This window comes from Emys orbicularis, chromosome 3 (assembly GCF_028017835.1).
Source record: "Emys orbicularis isolate rEmyOrb1 chromosome 3, rEmyOrb1.hap1, whole genome shotgun sequence".
In the NCBI taxonomy this organism is placed as follows: Eukaryota; Metazoa; Chordata; order Testudines; family Emydidae; genus Emys; species Emys orbicularis.
In genome coordinates, this window is record NC_088685.1 from 143842186 (window position 1) to 143860798 (window position 18613).

Sequence of the window (18613 nt, forward strand, 5' to 3'; positions counted from 1 at the left end):
TGTGCCCTTCTTCTTAACAGTCTGCCCTGTTGTTGGTATTCTTGCTTGTGAGCCACTCCAGACAAAGACACACATGGAGAATATTATCAAATTGTGTGATCAATGAAGGATGCTAAGAGAGAACAAAAGAAGATGGTTCTCTCATGTCATATGGGAATATTGCTCTCTTGCAGTTTGCAAGAGAGCAATATTCCCATATGACATGATAAATAGATGCACTGATTAAAGTGGCAAAAGAAGATTGGCTTGAACAACAGTGGATTGATATACAGAATCCTTTGTAGCAAATGCCATTAGGAAAGCCTACCAAACCATCAAAACTCTTTTGAAAGGTTTCCTTGGCAGGAAAAAATACCATTTCACCGGACATTTGGGCTAAGTATTGCTGATAACTGTATAATATGATCAAAATGAACTCTAAGTTGGAAGTGAAAGAGGCAGAGGGGATCTACTTGAGAAGCTTGACTTATCCTGATGAACCTCCTCCTCCAATCTACAAAGTTGAAGATGTGATGTGGACACTGAAAAGCAATAAGGTCCCTGGAATGGATAACATACAAGCAGAACTAATTCAAAGTGGTGGAAAGGCACTCATCTGGGTATACCATACGCTTGTCAATGTGATTTGGGAGTCTGGTAAATGGTCCAAGACTTGGACACAATCCCTGATGGTTCCTATTCCTAAAAAGGGAGACCAAGCTATCTCATTATTGACACATCAGAGCAAAATATTATTGCACATCATCCTGAAGAGAATTGCGCCCAAGATAAAGAACTTTCTGGCTAAAGAACAAGCTGGGTTTGGGCCCAAAAGAGGTACAGTGGAGCAAATATTCAATCTGTATGTGCTGTGTGAGAAAGTGATGGAGATGATGGGAATTTGGCCCATCCCTCTGTGGATTTTGCTAAGGCATTTGACAGCACATGGCACAAATCTCTTCAGGCAATCCTGCAGCTGAGTGGAATTGGTGAAAATGTCATAAGTCTGATACAATATCTCTATGGAAATGCAATGGCTTCAGGGTGTGAGCAAAGTAGTTGGTTTGACTTGAGGATAGGTGTCAGACAGGGTTGCATGCTATCACTGACCCTCTTCAACTGTTATCTTGAAGAAATTTTAGGGATGGAAACCTACAGGAGGGTGTACCTGTTGGTGGATGAAAAAATAGTCATCTGTGCTTCACTGATGACATTCACCAGATGGGATCATTGCAAGAAGAGGTGCAAAAACTGCTAAAAAGAGTAGTGGTGGAAGGGGAGAAATTAGGTCTTAAGATATCACACAAAAAGACAAAGACAATGGTGGCAGCTAAGTCTGCTGAAAAGGCAAAGATATTCCTACCCAAATCTGAGGAGGCCCTGAAGTGCATTGAGCACTTCAAACACGTAGGTAGTGTGGTAAACATCACTTAGAGATCTGACATAGAACTGGAATCACAACTGTTGCTCTAGTGACACTCAGACACATTTGGAGAAGCAAAGGAATTACCATGAAGTGTAAAATGAAATCGCTGCCATCTCTTGTCTTCAGCATCTTGCTACACGTTTGTGAGATATGGATGCTTAGGCTATGTCTACACTACCACTTTTGTCAGTATAACTTTTGTTGCTCAGGGTTGTGAAGAAAACACACACAGGAGCGACATAAGTTACACCAACAGAAGCACCAGTGTAGACAGTGCTATGATGCCGGGAGAGCGTCTCCGTCTCCCACTGACCTAGCTACTGCCGCTCATTGGGGGTGGTTTAATTATGTCGTTGGAAGAGCTCTCTCCTGTTGGAATAGAGCGACTACATGAGAGATCTTATAGTGGTGCAGCTGTATCGGTACACCTGTGCCGCTGTAAGCTCTGGTGTAGACATGACCTTAGGAAACAGGACATTGAAGGCAGAAAGTCTCTTAAATTGAAATTCTACAGGCAATTGCTGTACATTAGCTATACCTTGTACCCCAAATGTACAGCATAACTGGAGTGATACCTGATATCATCAAGATGATCAAAGAAAATTTGAGTTTGCAGGACATGTGGGTGGAATGAGCTGAGGAAGATTGCTGAAGCAAGTTTGCAAGGACTGGTGCCAGGGGCAGGAGGGTGCTCATGGCAAACATGGTTCAATGATGTGGCTAACTGGGCGGGATGCGTTATGGTGTTTTTCTCAAAGCTGTGTGAAGACCAGGAAATATGGAGGAAGATTACTGGCCAAAGACTCCCATCTGTTGTGTTCACTTTTAATTGTGATGTGACTCTGTGGTGCTTTGCACTAAGAGAGACTGTATGTATGTATGTAATATTTAGAGTAATTTGCCCAAATGTTTCCAATCCATTCATAAGCATTCAAAAGCATCTACTTTACTCAGAGAGTATAAGATGTTGTCCCAGTAGGCTAATTATATGTTGTCTTAGGACTCTTATCAGGCCCATTTTTTTTATTCTACATTATGTTTGAGTAAAAGAAAAAGACAAAAATAACTGGTGCAAGGGGTACATGGTGTGGTCATTTCAGCAAATAACATGTTATAGTATTAAAAAAACATAATTTGTTTTATCAAGCAATGAGGTCTGGCTTCTGTTCAATTTTATAGCTGAACTGGCTGTTCTAAATTTTTATTATTTTGCATGAACTCTGAACGCACCATAGCTGTATGTTTGTTTAGGAAAAAATAATCACCCACTTCTGCTTTGCTGCACTTCAGCATTAAAAAAAGAAGCAGTTACTTAGGGCAAAGACAAGGGTCTAGTTCTGCGACTTTCATAATGAATGTGCTTGATGCGAAATCCTACATGAATACTATGGATGCATCTCAGTGAATCCTTGACTTAAACATTAATATTCCTAAATAATCTTGTTTTCTCATTTAAAAAAAATAATACTCCAAAATAACAAATGACACACCACTTTCAGTGTAGCTTAATTTTATTCTTTTATCTATATTTTATATTTTTCAACTTTCACAGTTGATTTTGAGTTTGAAAAAACATGAATTGCATACATGTCTAAGTTCTCAGTCAAAATTCCAACCTGGATTTCCCCTCAATGTCAGTGGATATATATAGAATATTTTAGCTATCTCCGTTTTTCTTTTTTTAAGAATAAAATATCTTTTAATTGTTTGATGCATAGATGGAGATTTCTTTCATTGCTACTAAATGCTATTTTTTAAAAAACTGATACCGCGAAAGGGCAAGATTGTATAATTCACAGCACAACATTATTCATTTGAGGAGGCTACCCCAAAAGCAAACATTTTAAGGGGAGAAGGGGCTCTTGATAGAAAACTCATATATTAGGGACTTATGCTGCAGACAGAATGAAGGGGGATTGCTTACTACTGAAATCAATGGGACTATGTGGCAATAAGAACTATACTTCATAGTGTCAAGTATCAGAGGGGTAGCCGTGTTAGTCTGAATCTGTAAAAAGCAACAGAGGGTCCTGTGGCACCTTTAAGACTAACAGAAGTATTGGGAGCATAAGCTTTCGTGGGTAAGAACCTCACTTCTTCAGATGCAAGTAATGGAAATCTCCAGAGGCAGGTATAAATCAGTATGGAGATAACGAGGTTAGTTCAATCAGGGAGGGTGAGGTGCTCTGCTAGCAGTAGAGGTGTGAACACCAAGGGAGGAGAAACTGCTTCTGTAGTTGGATAGCCATTCACAGTCTTTGTTTAATCCTGATCTGATGGTGTCAAATTTGCAAATGAACTGGAGCTCAGCAGTTTCTCTTTGGAGTCTGGTCCTGAAGTTTTTTTGCTGTAAGATGGCTACCTTAACATCTGCTATTGTGTGGCCAGGGAGGTTGAAGTGTTCTCCTACAGGTTTTTGTATATTGCCATTCCTGATATCTGACTTGTGTCCATTTATCCTCTTGCGTAGTGACTGTCCAGTTTGGCCAATGTACATAGCAGAGGGGCATTGCTGGCACATGATGGCATATATAACATTGGTGGACGTGCAGGTGAATGAGCCGGTGATGTTGTAGCTGATCTGGTTAGGTCCTGTGATAGTGCTGCTGGTGTAGATATGTGGGCAGAGTTGGCATCGAGGTTTGTTGCATGGGTTGGTTCCTGAGTTAGAGTTGTTATGGTGCGGTGCATGGTTGCTGGTGAGAATATGCTTAAGGTTGGCGGGTTGTCTGTGGGCGAGGACTGGCCTGCCTCCCAAGGTCTGTGAAAGTGAGGGATCATTGTCCAGGATGGGTTGTAGATCACTGATGATGCGTTGGAGAGGTTTAAGCTGAGGGCTGTAGGTGATGGCCAGTGGAGTTCTGTTGGTTTCTTTTTTGGGCCTGTCTTGTAGCAGGAGGCTTCTGGGTACACGTCTGGCTCTGTTGATTTGTTCCTTTATTTCCTTGTGTGGGTATCGTAGTTTTGAGAATGCTTGGTGAAGATCTTGTAGGTGTTGGTCTCTGTCTGAGGGGTTGGAGCAGATGCGGTTGTACCTCAGTGCTTGGCTGTAGACGATGGATCGTGTGGTGTGTCCGGGGTGGAAGCTGGAGGCATGAAGGTAGGCATAGCGGTCGGTGGGTTTTCGGTATAGGGTGGTGTTAACGTGGCCATTGCTTATTTGTACTGTGGTGTCCAGGAAGTGGACCTCCCGTGTAGATTGGTCCAGGCTGAGGTTGATGGTGGGGTGGAAGCTGTTGAAATCATGGTGGAATTCTTCCAGGGTCTCCTTCCCATGGGTCCAGATGATGAAGATGTCATCAATGTAGCGTAGGTAGAGAAGGGGCGTGAGTGGACGAGAGCTGAGGAAGCGTTGTTCCAGGTCAGCCATAAAGATGTTGGCATATTGTGGGGCCATGCAGGTGCCCATAGCGGTGCCACTGGTCTGGAGGTATATATTGTCACCAAATTTGAAATAATTGTGCGTGAGGATAAAGTCACGGAGCTCAGCAATAAGTTGTGCTGTGTCATCATCAGGGATACTGTTCCTGACAGCTTGTATTCCATCTGTGTGTGGGATGTTTGTGTAGAGAGCCTCTACATCCATGGTGGCAAGGATGGTGTTTTCTGGGAGGTCACCAATGCATTGTAGTTTTCTCAGGAAATCTGTGGTGTCACGGAGATAGCTGGGAGTGCTGGTGGCGTAGGGTCTGAGTAGGGAGTCCACATATCCAGACAGTCCTTCAGTGAGAGTGCCAATGCCCGAGATGATGGGGCGTCCAGGATTTCCAGGTTTGTGGATCTTGGGTAGTAGATAGAATAACCCATGCACCGCACCATAACAACTCTAACTCAGGAACCAACCCATGCAACAAACCTCGATGCCAACTCTGCCCACATATCTACACCAGCAGCACTATCACAGGACCTAACCAGATCAGCTACAACATCACCGGCTCATTCACCTGCACGTCCACCAATGTTATATATGCCATCATGTGCCAGCAATGCCCCTCTGCTATGTACATTGGCCAAACTGGACAGTCACTACGCAAGAGGATAAATGGACACAAGTCAGATATCAGGAATGGCAATATACAAAAACCTGTAGGAGAACACTTCAACCTCCCTGGCCACACAATAGCAGATGTTAAGGTAGCCATCTTACAGCAAAAAAACTTCAGGACCAGACTCCAAAGAGAAACTGCTGAGCTCCAGTTCATTTGCAAATTTGACACCATCAGATCAGGATTAAACAAAGACTGTGAATGGCTATCCAACTACAGAAGCAGTTTCTCCTCCCTTGGTGTTCACACCTCTACTGCTAGCAGAGCACCTCACCCTCCCTGATTGAACTAACCTCCTTATCTTCATACTGATTTATATACTTCATAGTGTTTGCAAGACCAGGCCCAGGGACTTTTCTTCTGATCATCGCTGGTGCTGATTCTGCTTTTAAATCAGCATAATTTGTAAACAGTGTATGAGGGTTAACATAAATTTACCAGTATACTGATGGCAACAATAACATAATGCTAAACATAAAAAACCAAAATTCTACAATTAAAATCCAGTATCTGGGTGTAGCCAACCATTTGAAACTTTTACACAGAAGATAGTGTGCTGCCTTCTCTGCCCATTGTCTATTGGCCTGTAATCTCCCAAAGAAGATAAAACATAGTGGTCAGATTCCAAGTAACCCCCATTTAAAATATTTTATTCATTTTTATATTGTTTGGTTGTAGTTGCAGTGTTTGTGAAGAGTCATAAGCACTGGGGCTAGGGAGAAACCACAGGGAAGGGAGTTCATTTATTTATTGTTGTTGAAATTAATGGGAGCTCTGGTTTTCAGTGGTTACTAAATTAAACCCAAAAGGAGATTCCGCCGCGGCTGCTGCACGGACATGGAACCGTAGGCACTGCAATGTAAACAACAGTGACCTATTTTTGCTTTGCAGTGTATGTGGACCTTTAACTGCACCCCAAAACTTTGAAAGTTTGTATTCTGGGTTAAGGCAATGGCTCTCAATCTTTCCAGACAACTGTACCCCTTTCAGGAGTCTGATTTGTCTTGCATACCCCCAAGTTTCACCTCACTCAATAACTACTTGCTTATAAAATCAGCCATAAAAATTCAGAAGTGTCACAGCACACTATTATTGAAAACTTGCTTACTTTCTCATTTTTACCATATAATTATAAAATAAATCAATTGGAATATAAATTTTGCACTTACATTTCAGGGTATAGTATATAGAGCAGTATAAACAAATCATTGTCTGGGTGAAAATTTAGTGTGCACTGACTTCCCTAGGGCTTTTTCTGTAGCCCAGGGGTTCTCAAACTGGGGGTCGGGACCCCTCAGGGGGTCATGAGGTTATGTGGGGGGTCACGAGCTGTCAGGTTCCACCCCAAGCCCTGCTTTGCCTCCAGCATTTATAATAGTGTTAAATATATTTTAAAAAGTGTTTTTAATTCATAAGGGGGGGTCACACTCAGAGGCTTGCTCTGTGAAAGGGGTCACCAGTACAAAAGTTTGAGAATCACTGCTGTAGCCTGTTGTAAAACTAGGCAAATATCTAGATGAATTGATGTACCCCCCTGGAAGACCTCTGGATACCCCTGATTGAGAACCACTGGGTAAGGTACAAGGTGGACAGTCGGGTGCTCTGGGGTCCCTGCAGCTCTGTGACCTTGAACAAGTCACTGCCTCTCCCTTGGCCTGTTCCCCCAGCTGTAAAGTGGGCTGACCTCTACCTTGCTCTGCAAAGACCCCAGAGGGTTATGGCCACAGCCGTGAGGCTGCGCTCAGAGGATGACCAGGAGATGGGGGGTTAGCGCGGGGCAGGGCCCTAGCTGAGCTCTGCTCGATGCGGCCTGACAGCACACACGCCCGCAAGCGCGTCTGGCTTCCCTCCCCCCACCCCCGACACACACGGTTCTGGGGGGGCTGCAAGGTGTGGGCGCCTCCCCAGGACGGGGGAGCCGGGTGAGAGGCGAGTGGAGCCTCCGGCCGCCCGGGGGCCAGGTCTTGTCAGCAGCGGGCCCGGACGGTGCCTCCGCGTCCGCCTCTCACGCTGAGGAGGCGCTGCCGGGCACCGGGCCGGGGTCTGGCTGGGGGCGGACGAGGGGAGGCGCTGTCGGGCACCGGGCCGGGCCGGGGTTTGGCGGAGCTGGGAGCGCGCGGGCGGGGCGGGGCGGGGCGGGGCCGGGCCGGCAGGAGCAGGCGGCGCCCCGCGTTGCCATGGTTACGGCTGGGGGCCGACATGGCGGAGGAGAAGGAGGGAGCCGCCCCGGGTAAGAAACCGCAGGGACAGAGAGCGGCCCCGGCAGCGGCTCAGCCCCCGCCCCGCCTGCGCTAGAAACACCCCCTGGTCCCCGGGCTCCTCGAAAGCCCAGAGACCCCTCCTGAGCCGGAACCGGAGGCGAGGGGCCCGGTGACAGGGTGGGGCGGGGGGGGGGGGCAAAGATACTGCGGGGACACTGGGAGATGGTACAGGGCAGGGAGGTGGTGCACAGGGACACTGGGAGGTGGTGCACAGGGACACTGGGAGATGGTGTAAGGCAGGGAGATGGTGCACAGGGACACTGGGAGATGGTGTAGGGCAGGGAGGTGGTGCACAGGGACACTGGGAGGTGGTACAGGGCAGGGAGGTGGTGCACAGGGACACTGGGAGATGGTGTAAGGCAGGGAGATGGTGCACAGGGACACTGGGAGATGGTGTAGGGCAGGGAGGTGGTGCACAGGGACACTGGGAGATGGTACAGGGCAGAAGGTGGTGCACAGGGGACGCTGGGAGATGGTGTAAGGCAGGAAGACCAAACCTGCCCAGACCAACACATGGAAGGAGCACCCTGGTTTCTTCACATTCTTTGCTGGGGTCAAGAGTGTCAACCTCCCCCCCCTTTTTATCCAGCCACTGTGCTTTTGTTTCCTGTCATGATGCATCATATTATAGTTATCATTACTAACTTCAGGGAGTTCACAGTCCAGAATTAAAAGCCAATATCAGCTCACATGTGAACCAAGGATGAAACCTGTCTTTATAGTTTTAATTTTTGGATTTATGGTCTTACTCAGTTTGTCATTGTGACACTCCTGGTTTGCTAAATAAAAACAATCTTGCCCTTTTCAGGGCTTTGTTACCATAATAATTATTATATATATCACCTTAGTTCATAAAATGATTTAACAAACTATATACAGTAGAGTGAGATGCGTCTGACGAAGTGGGTATTCACCCACGAAAGCTTATGCTCCAATACATCTGTTAGTCTATAAGGTGCCACAGGACTCTTTGTTGCTTTTTACAGATCCAGACTAACACGGCTACCCCTCTGATACTATATACAGTACCGTACATGATGAAAATAATTTATCTACCACTGAAGTGTATTTGTCTGAGGTGAAGGGGATTACTTTTGGCCAAGTACTCTAGGGCAAACCTTACAAAAAGTGTCATGGGATTGTTAATGACCGTGGAGAGTAGACAGGGGTTTTGTTTTACCACAGCAGAAAGCCACTCACAGTAAACTGTATGCAACTCAATTTATCTACGTTGGATGAACAAACAACCAAACCCCTCTTGGGATCTGACTTTGTGTTTCCAGAGGATCTAAGTAGTTGGAATCAGATGTTTCAACCAGTTAGCTGTTCTGTCTGTACAATTTGTTATACTTCATTTTCAAATATAGCTAGTCACCACTGCCAAGAAAAAGTCATCAGTGTGATATCATTAAATGAAGTGATAATGTTCATGGTATTTCAGTATAGGAGGCATTAACAAAGACTATGTTTAATGGACCACAAGTATGATTTATAACAAGAATATTCAAACATTATGAATGCTAACCTCATTATATCCCAAGATAAAAGAGCAATAACATTTGATTTCCCATAATTCTCAATATTTTTATTTATTTTAACCCTTATTCCTCCTTTCACCCCCTAATAATAACAGTTGTTATTCATAATTTGCAAACTCTAAACATTGTATTTGAAATAATCAGATTTCAGTAGTGAACAATGTAACGTTTGTTAATTAAGAAAAACGGTACGATCAATAGAGCAGTTCTACAGAAATATTTGTTGTTAATAGCTGTGATGAGAAGTAGGAAATTATTGTTATATGTATTTCTAAGGAACCCATCACTGTCATATGTATACACCATACATAAATTAAGAAAAAACATCAACCTTCAGAATAAAGAACTGATTTTTTTTCTCCCTCCATTCAGTTTTATGGGGCTAATAAATGAGTAATATATAGTTCACTTGGTCCTGTAGTCAGAGCCACTTCATGCATAAATCTTAGGGGAATGCCTACCAAAAGGGAGAAGTCTTGCATCATGATCTGAAAGTAGTAAGACTTGGCCTCATCCTGATTTCTGCTCATAATAGATTCCACAGCTGAGAGCCTTCTACTTACTGAGCATTCACCAGCAAGTTAGAATCTGGGTTGTATCAGCCAGTGTTCATGTTGAAGCAGCTACTATGGTAACTTGAAGAGGGCCTTTGAAGTAGCTTGACCCTCATTTAGACGCATAGGACTTTAAAGATAAGGACCAGGACTTTTAATAATAACTGGAATTTGCCAGTGTTGCACACAGAGTATTGTGATGTACTTTCATTGGTCTGCCCAGCGGACTAGCTGCTGCATGTTGAAGCATGTGTAGTTTGTGGGTAGACCTCTGGCTCAGGTAATTTGGTAGAGTGAGATGCAGTAATTCAGTCTCAAAATAGTTCCACATCTTCTAATATAACAATACTTAGTTCTTATGTAGTGGTTTTCATCCATACTTAGCCTTTTTTGTAAAAGCACTTTAATTTGTATGATTATTATTCTTATTTTACAGGTAAGGAAACTGAGGCACAGACCAGCTAAGCAGCTTTGCCCAAAGTGACACAGCATATCAGTGGCAGAACTGGGAACAGAACTCAGGGTACACGATTAAAAATCAGGAAGTTTAGCTACTGACCCATAATACCACTTTGAGAAAGTTGAGTGGAAAAGGTCTAGCTAGTGTCCTGGCCAACTATAAGTAACAGGATATTTCTGGCTCCTTGTCTTTCTGGCCATCATTTAATAGGATATTGGGGTTTTGCACCATTTTGGCAATATAAGACCAGACAGAGGAGAAGGTCAGAGTTCCTGGTGGATTGTGTGGCTAATGTTATTAATGCTCTGGCATTCTGCACAATTTTCACAGTGAGAATATTTTTCTGAAGACAAATCATTGTGATATTGAAGAAATCCTGCACCTTCTGTTCAGTTTTGTTTTCTCAAGTTTTGAACATCATTCAGAATGTTATTTCTAATAGGACTAGTTAAGAATAATAATATCTCCTTTGAGAAGGATAGTCCAATGGTTAAGGGCACTAACTTGGGACTTGGAAGATGTAGGTGCAGTTCCCTGCATTTTTAAACTTCCTGTGTTATCTTGGGTAAGCCACTTTAGTCACTCTGCCTCAGTTCCCCATCTGTAAAATGGAGATAATACTTTCCTACTTCATAGGATTGTGAGAATAAATACATTGAAGATTTTGAGGTGCCCAGATAATACAGTAATGGGGCCTATCTAAGTAGAGAGATTTACAGCCATTTAGTGGGATTTTCTAATGTATCTAAGTAAGTTAGGTGCCTAACTCTCATTGAAAATTGATAGGAGATAGGCACCCAACTTGCTTTTTTAGCATTTGTGAAAATCCTGCTGTGATGGAGTTTAACTCCCATCACCTGCAAAGCAAGGGAAAGAACTTAGTCCTGCTCTGCACCTGGTGGGTAATTAAATAATTGCCTCCTGGCCAGAGCAGATGGAGCTAGCTAGGACTTATAAGTAGACTGAAGGATTGTAGTTGCGTGGAAGAGAGTTGTTTCTGGCATGGAGAAGTGCATAACAGGAAATGAGGGTGAATGCATACTATAGAAGCAAGATAGCTCTTGCAAGTGAAACCTTGAGGTAGAGCTAACAAGGGAACTACCATGAGGCCTGAGAGGGGTGGAAGGGCTGTTATTTTTGAAGATTTGTTTGGACTTATTTGTGCTACCCTTGAAGGGGTATAGACTTTTATGTGACTTGGCTGGAGGGCCAAGCCACAGAACACCTAGTGGGGGAGACAGGAGAAGATAGAGGCTATTACAGGTCCAAGGGAGAACCTCAGTAGGTGGCACTAGAGCTAAAACCCCCATGCAATGCTGTGATCTGAGGGGAGGCCCATGAAGTGAGGATGTGCTACTGTGCATTTGCTATTCCTCAATGCCCTTGTGAGGTAGTATTATTTCCTTTTTACCAATGATGAGCTGAAACAGTGTGGTGAAGTGACTTGCCTCATTAGTCTTCAGAATTAATCCCATGCTGATATGAATGGGAATGGTTTGCTCCCCTTTCAGATGAAGTGTTTCTGCAGACTCTAGGTAGGAATCAATTAGGGCTCTCAGAATTGAGGCATCTAAAATCACTAGTTGCTAGAGCTGGATGGAAATCTTACAATGAAACTACATTTTGTCAGAAAATGTTGACTTACTGAAGTGAAAGTTTGCCAAATCTATTACAGATTTGATAAAACTTTTGCTGAAACACTAGGAAGCCCACATTGCAGGGCTGCCACAGACCCTAGGAGCCAGTCCTAAGACTTCCAGGTCCATGACAGGGACCATAGCAAAGCTGAAAGCCTTGACTCCCTGCCAAGAAGCAGCTGAATGAAATTGACATTCTTGTCAGTTTCACGACTGCTATTCATTCAATAACAGCAATAAAACTGACAAGAATATGGATGTCATATTTTGTTTTAGGATTGCCATATCTTGGAGTCTTCAGAACAAAACTTCCAAATTGGTACAAAAGCAAATTTGTAAATACTGAAACTACTTGTTAAGCAAAACTCCTGAGTTTTGGCCAGTTATACTAGTTGCTTTTGAAAATCTTGGCCCTAGTTTGTAACCAATTAACCAGTGCTCTACAGTATAAAATAGAAATTGCAGTGTGTATATTGTGGTTCAGAGAGCACAGTAACATTAATTGCATTGCCAAATTAGCCTTTGGGGTATTCCCAGAAATTCTTTGTTGTAGGCTTCTACTAGTTTTCATGGTTAGTGCTTCCTTTGGGGCCTATTATTTTAAACTTTTTTTCTTCATCTGAGTTTAAGTTCCTGAGTCTGTGTTTTATGGATGTACACAGCAAGAGACAGTATAGGACCGAATTCTGCCAATTCTTGTGCACATGCTGAACTTTATTTGCACAAGTCATCCTGTTAACTTAAATGATTATTCACAAGAATAGTCTCACTGAAGTTAATGGGACTACTTGTGAGTAAAGTTATGCATGTGCATAAATGTGTGTGGGATCAGGACCATAATCTATACCTATTCTCATTATCTATTATTTTGTTTCTTTATTGTACTGCTACTTTTTTCCTAATGGTCTTCTGAAAATGTATTTTATACTCAGCTGATTCTATTATTCCTTTTTTTTGCTCTCCACTGTTTCTCTATATATGTATTTTCCCTTCTATCATTCTGTGCTTCTTTCCCTTTTCATGCTGCTTAATTCAATCTGTTTTCTTTTTTTTGTGCTGATGGTTTCTTTACACTTTGACATAACATGTCAATGCTTCCAAGCTTTAACATCTCATAGGTTAATGCTGCTGTTGCAAGAACCTGAAAGCAATATGTCAAATGGTGCCCTACTAGAGCCTAATGTAGAACTAGTGAAAATAGGTCTCTTTTCTTCTTCCAGTTGGGATTTCAGTAATCATATAAAAGACAAGTGTTGAACATCCTTATATCTTTATGGGAATATCATGTAATTGATCAGTCTTTCTGATATAATAAAGATGGTCTTGGGAGGGAGAGCGAAGTTAAGATTCATAGATATTAAGGCCAGAAAGGACCAATAGATCATCTAATCTGACCTTTTGCATAACAGAAGCCAAAGATTTTCACCCAGTAACAACTTGTATTGAGCCCAATAACTTGGTTTGACTAAAGCATATCTTCCAGAAAGGCATTCAGTCTTGATTTGAAGTCTTCAAATCATGGAGGATCTACCACTTCCCTTAGTAGCTTGTTCCAATGGTTATCAATTGCTTTTTTTGGTAGTTTGATTACTGTTTGAAATATGTATTCACCCTTGACAACTTCATTCCCCTACCTGCATTTTGCAATTTAACATTTCATATATAGGATTACACTACATTTAAAATCAAATACAGAACATTGCCAACACAGACATGAGTGAGACCCCATCCCAAAATCATGAGGTTAAAAAAAAAAAAAAAAATCACAATTTTTAAGCCAAAAATAACCAGCGTGGTGGTTCTTTGCTTCTGGATTTTGATCCTGTAGGTTACTCTTACATCCATTTCCCAGCTTTTCTTTGTAACATGAAGGGCTAGAAATGTACTACTTTTTTCAATCAGAGATACAAGGGAGGTGAGGTAATATATTTTATTTGACCAGCTTCTATTTGTGGAAATGACACTCAAGCTTCACAGAGCTCTTCTGGTCTGGGCTAGGTTACTGGCGCGTCTAAGATAAAATCTGAATTTCTATTTTTGCCCTGATTCCAGGAAATGGGACTTTAAGAAAAGCACTAAATATTGCAAAACTTATGATTAAATCACAAGAGCTGGCAATACTGACTATAGGTAGCCTAAATTAGTGTAACACATACCTTCTTCTGGCTCCATCCACATGTGTGTTACCTATGTCTACACTAGAGACCTTACAGCAGCACATCTGTACTGATGCAGCTGCGCTGCTGTAAGATCTCTTGTGTAGCCACGGGAGAGAGCTCTCTTGTCAACATAATTAAACCATCCCCAACAGACAGTGGTAGCTATGTTGGCGGAAGAAGCCCTCCCACCAACATAGCGCTGTGCACACTACCACTTATGCCGGCTAAACTTACATTGCTCGGGTGTGTTTCTTTTTTCCCCTCCATAAAATCTACACCCTTGAGTGACATAGTTATACCAATATAAGTTTGTAGTGGAGACCAGAGCTCATTTAGCAATGTTGGGAGCCAAAGCATAGACAGGCTGCTGGCTGCTATTGAAATTTTAAGCACTGTGGCCCAGGACTTCAAAGGTATTTAGGCACCCAAATCCTATTGAAATCTATGGGAATTAAGTCCCTAAATATCTGAGGATCTAATCCTGTGTCCTTTAGGCCTTCTCAGAGCATGTAGAATCAATACAGTGCTCAGGCCCTGATGCAGCAAACCACTTAAGCACATGTGTAACTTCAAGTAATACTACTGAATGGGAGAACTAATGTGCTTTAAGTTGCACATGTACTTAAGTGCTGTCCTGAATCACAGCTTTAAAATGCATTATGCAGTTTTCTAATTTTGATAATTTTTGCACATTACAGCCACTCGATTTCCCCCACTCTCACAGGCCTTGGGAGACAGGCCAATCCTCGCTTACAGACCGCCCCCCAACCGGAAGCAACTACACACCACAGAAACACTAACCCAGGAACCAATCTCTGTAACAAACCTTGTTGCCTTCTCTGTCCCCATATCTACTCTAGCAACACCATCATAGGACCCAGCCACACCATCAGGGACTCCATCACCTGCACATCTACTAATGTGATATATGCCATCATGTGCCAGCAATGCCCCTCTACTATGTACATTGGCCAAACTGGATAGTCTCTTTGTAAAAGGTTAAAGACATCAGGAATGGTAACATACAAAAGCCAGTAAGAGAACATTTCAATCTCCCTGGACATTCAATAACAGATTTAAAAGTAGCCATTCTTCAACAAAAACAGACTTCAAAGAGAAACCGCAAAGCTACAATTCATTTGCAAACATAACACCATCAATTTGGGCTTGAATAGGGACTGGGAGTGGCTGGCTCACTACAAAAGCAATTTTTCTCTTTCTTGGTATTGACACCTCCTCATCAATTATTGAGAGAGAACCACATCCACCCTGACTGATTTGGCCTTCAACATTGGTTCTCCACTTGTAAGGTAACTCCCTTCTCTTCATGTGCCAATATATATTTATGCCTGTATCTGTAATTTTCACTCCATGCATCTGAAGAAGTGAGGTTTTTTTACCCACGAAAGCTTATGTCCAAATAAATCTGTTAGTCTTTAAGGTGCCACCGGACTCCTCGTTGTTTTTTTGGATACAGACTAACACGGTTTCCCCTCTGATACTTCATTATGGACTGTATACACACAAACTTTCAAGCTTAAAGGTTCAGCTTATATTTGAGACTGAAGTAGACAACAAAATGTAGTTATGTTTATAGACAAAGCCATGGCTGACTTTTAAGGCAATTGTGGATTTTCTGGAGAGAGAGATTTTCTTGTTTCCATGGTGCATACAAATGCAGAAATTTTGCAGATTAACTCTACCTCTAGCTCACTAATTCAACAAGAAATTAGCTGGTTTGTAGAAAGTTGTCAATATTTTGTCTTCTGAACAATGCCAAGATCAGATTCACAATGCTAAAAGGGATTTGCAGCACTCATACAAATGATCTTTTCTCCAACAGTAGTTAATATGCTGTTCAGAAGAATTTGGGTTTTCATTCCATGTCTGTACGCTAATTTTTTCACATCTGAGATTTGCTCCAGTTTACAAGTACTTTTATGTGGTGGGAACAAATATATATTCAGTGACATTTGCAATAAAATTTGGCAAAATGGAGTCCATGTGAGGAGCTTGATCCACTGGTTAGCATAGCTCTGCAATGGACCTGTTGTGTGAAAAGTCCCATCAATTTTTTAAAAGTGGCTTCTAATGCTGGATGCCCAGCTTTAGAAAACTAGGGTCTGATTTGTTTTCCAGAAATTGTAAACACCCACAATTGAAAATGAAGTAAGTGGTAATGGTGGGTGCTCAGAACCTCTGAAAAATAAGGCCACTTACTTAGGGACTCCAGTATGGATTTAGATGTCTAACTTTAGGCATTCATGTATGAAATTTTGGCTTAGGTAGCTAAAGTACAGCACCCAAAATTAGAGGCTACTTTTGAAATTGTTCCTCTTAGTGTCTGTGTCCCTCTACTTCCTTATCTGTAAAACAGAGATAAAACAACCAATTCATTGGGCTTTTATGAAGATTAATTAACTGATAAATGTACCGCACTGAATATGTCAGATGCGGCATGATATATAAGTGCAGAGTATTGTTCGATTGTAGGCAAATAGAAAACTCAGGTGCCATGTAGCACATGGGCTTCTAGTAGCCAGTCTTAATAAATGATGATACATAAGCAATAACACATGATGAGCTTTGTGTGTTAGTCAATAGATGGACACTCTATCTGTGGTGTGATGCTCACATACTGTAGTGATGTACGTCATAGAAGGCCCTAGATAAAAGCTCAACGTACCAAAAGTTGACATTCATTAACTGACACAGGCATGTGCAGAAGATGTGCTATTGTATTTATAAATAATTATTTTAAGACCAATTTTTAAAATTCGTAATCCTTTTGCTTTCCCCCCCCCCCCCCCCCCCCGCTTTACATAGACTTCCTCTGAAGGGTCAAATTGTACACTAGGCAGAACATGTGTGTTTTACCCATAGACCAAGCATTGTCAGCAGAACTCTAGTGGTTAAGGTACATATATATACAAAAGTCATACTTCTAAAACCTTTGTTTCTTATAAAGTAATTGCATGAAATCCAATGTAATCTTCTGGATTTTAAGGATTTAAAGAATAATATTTTTTGGAATATATTGTGCCCTTCATCCCAAATGACTTTACAAACGACAGTATTATAGCACAATGGCATCTCTTTATAGTTAAGGTTGAGAGTTCCTTATTGTTTAAAGGATGACTATTCTAAGAGCTCCAAAATCCATGTGATTACGGAGAGAGTCTCAAAACACACTATGCCTCATGGGCATGTGGGGTAGGGCCATGGGTATGGGAATTAGAGGTGCGGGGGGTGCTGCAGCTCCCTCAGATTTTATGCAGGGCTCTGCTCCTGGCCCCGCACCCGGGGTCCTGGCTGCCGGTCCCATGGTAAAGGGGGGCATAAGGTAAAAAGCTTGGGGACCCCTGCTTTACAGTTTCACTGGCTTTCAGCACCCCCACCATAAAAAGTGTTCCAGCACCACTGAGTAGGGCTTGTGCTCCAAATTTGGGGTCATTTGAGCAAGGGATTCCTATGATACTGTCTCCCTAAAATCAGCTGTTAACAAAATCACTTGGTTCTTCTAACTTCTTTTGTGCTCACCAGGGGCTCAAACTAGGCTTAAAATCCTCCCCAAACTGATCTCAGCTGCTTAAGCTTTATCTCAGCCAGGGTGGGGCAGCCGCCCAGGATGTAAAGCCACAGGGGTGGCTTGGGCTGGCGATGCCAGGCAGCTCAGGCCAGCCCTATGTGTGTGGGGGGCCCCATGGGGAGACCCCCCCAACTCACCTCAGCATGCCACCCAGCCTGTCTGGGTTGGGGGAGTGCAACCGAAAAATCTAGGGGGGCACATGACTCCACATGCCTCCCATGCATCGCCTCTGGTATGAGGTGCAGATATGCTTGTTTGCCCTGGATGCTAAAGTGCTTAGTTACAGCTTTGATGTGTGTCTGTGGAAACACAACACAAACAATGCACCTTCTCTTATGTCTACTTATTATGCCACCCACTTACAGAACCATTCCCAATAGCTATTGCTGGCTCCAGGGGGAGGAGTTAAGGGTGAGCTGGGGGATGGTGTGTTCCTTAACTCTGTATTTCCTGGGTTTCAGAAGTTTGTTTGTATTGCCTTAACTCTTCAATTCCTGATTTTCTGAGATTTGAGTAAAAAGAACAGGAGTACTTGTGGCACCTTAGAGACTAACACATTTATTTTTTTCACACCCCTAAGTGATGTAACTGGGTTGATTTAACTTGTTAGTGTTGACCTGGCCTTAGTTTGGTGGGAATTACAGGTGCTCAGTAGGGGCCTGAGCCAAGACCCATTGAAGTCAGTGGAAAGACTTCCATTAACTTCCCCTGATACTTCAGTAGGCTGAGGATCAAACTTTAGGTGCTCGGCACCACTAAGGATCAGGTCCACCTAGATTTTAACCATAGCTGAAAGCAATGATGAAAACAGTTTAGCTTTAAGTGGATACAAGTACAAACCACGTTCAGGGTTTTAGCCAGTTTTTGAAAAGGTGCTACGTGGTGCAGTTTTGTAGTGTAGAGAAGGTGTAAGGCACCAAATGCAAAGTAATGCGTTTGGAGCCTGATACAAACCTATTTCTGT

At 42.6% G+C, this 18613-nt stretch overlaps 1 protein-coding gene across 1 annotated transcript in view; it reads left to right on the forward strand.

Annotated features, from left to right (window-relative positions):
- The first annotated feature begins 410 nt into the window (after window positions 1-410).
- EFCAB2 (EF-hand calcium binding domain 2) overlaps window positions 411-18613 on the forward strand; it is a 42088-nt gene continuing 23885 nt past the window's right edge. Inside the window, exon 1 of the mRNA XM_065401466.1 lies at window positions 411-816. Coding sequence (XP_065257538.1) covers window positions 411-816 — 406 coding nt within the window. The remainder of the gene's footprint in view (window positions 817-18613) is intronic.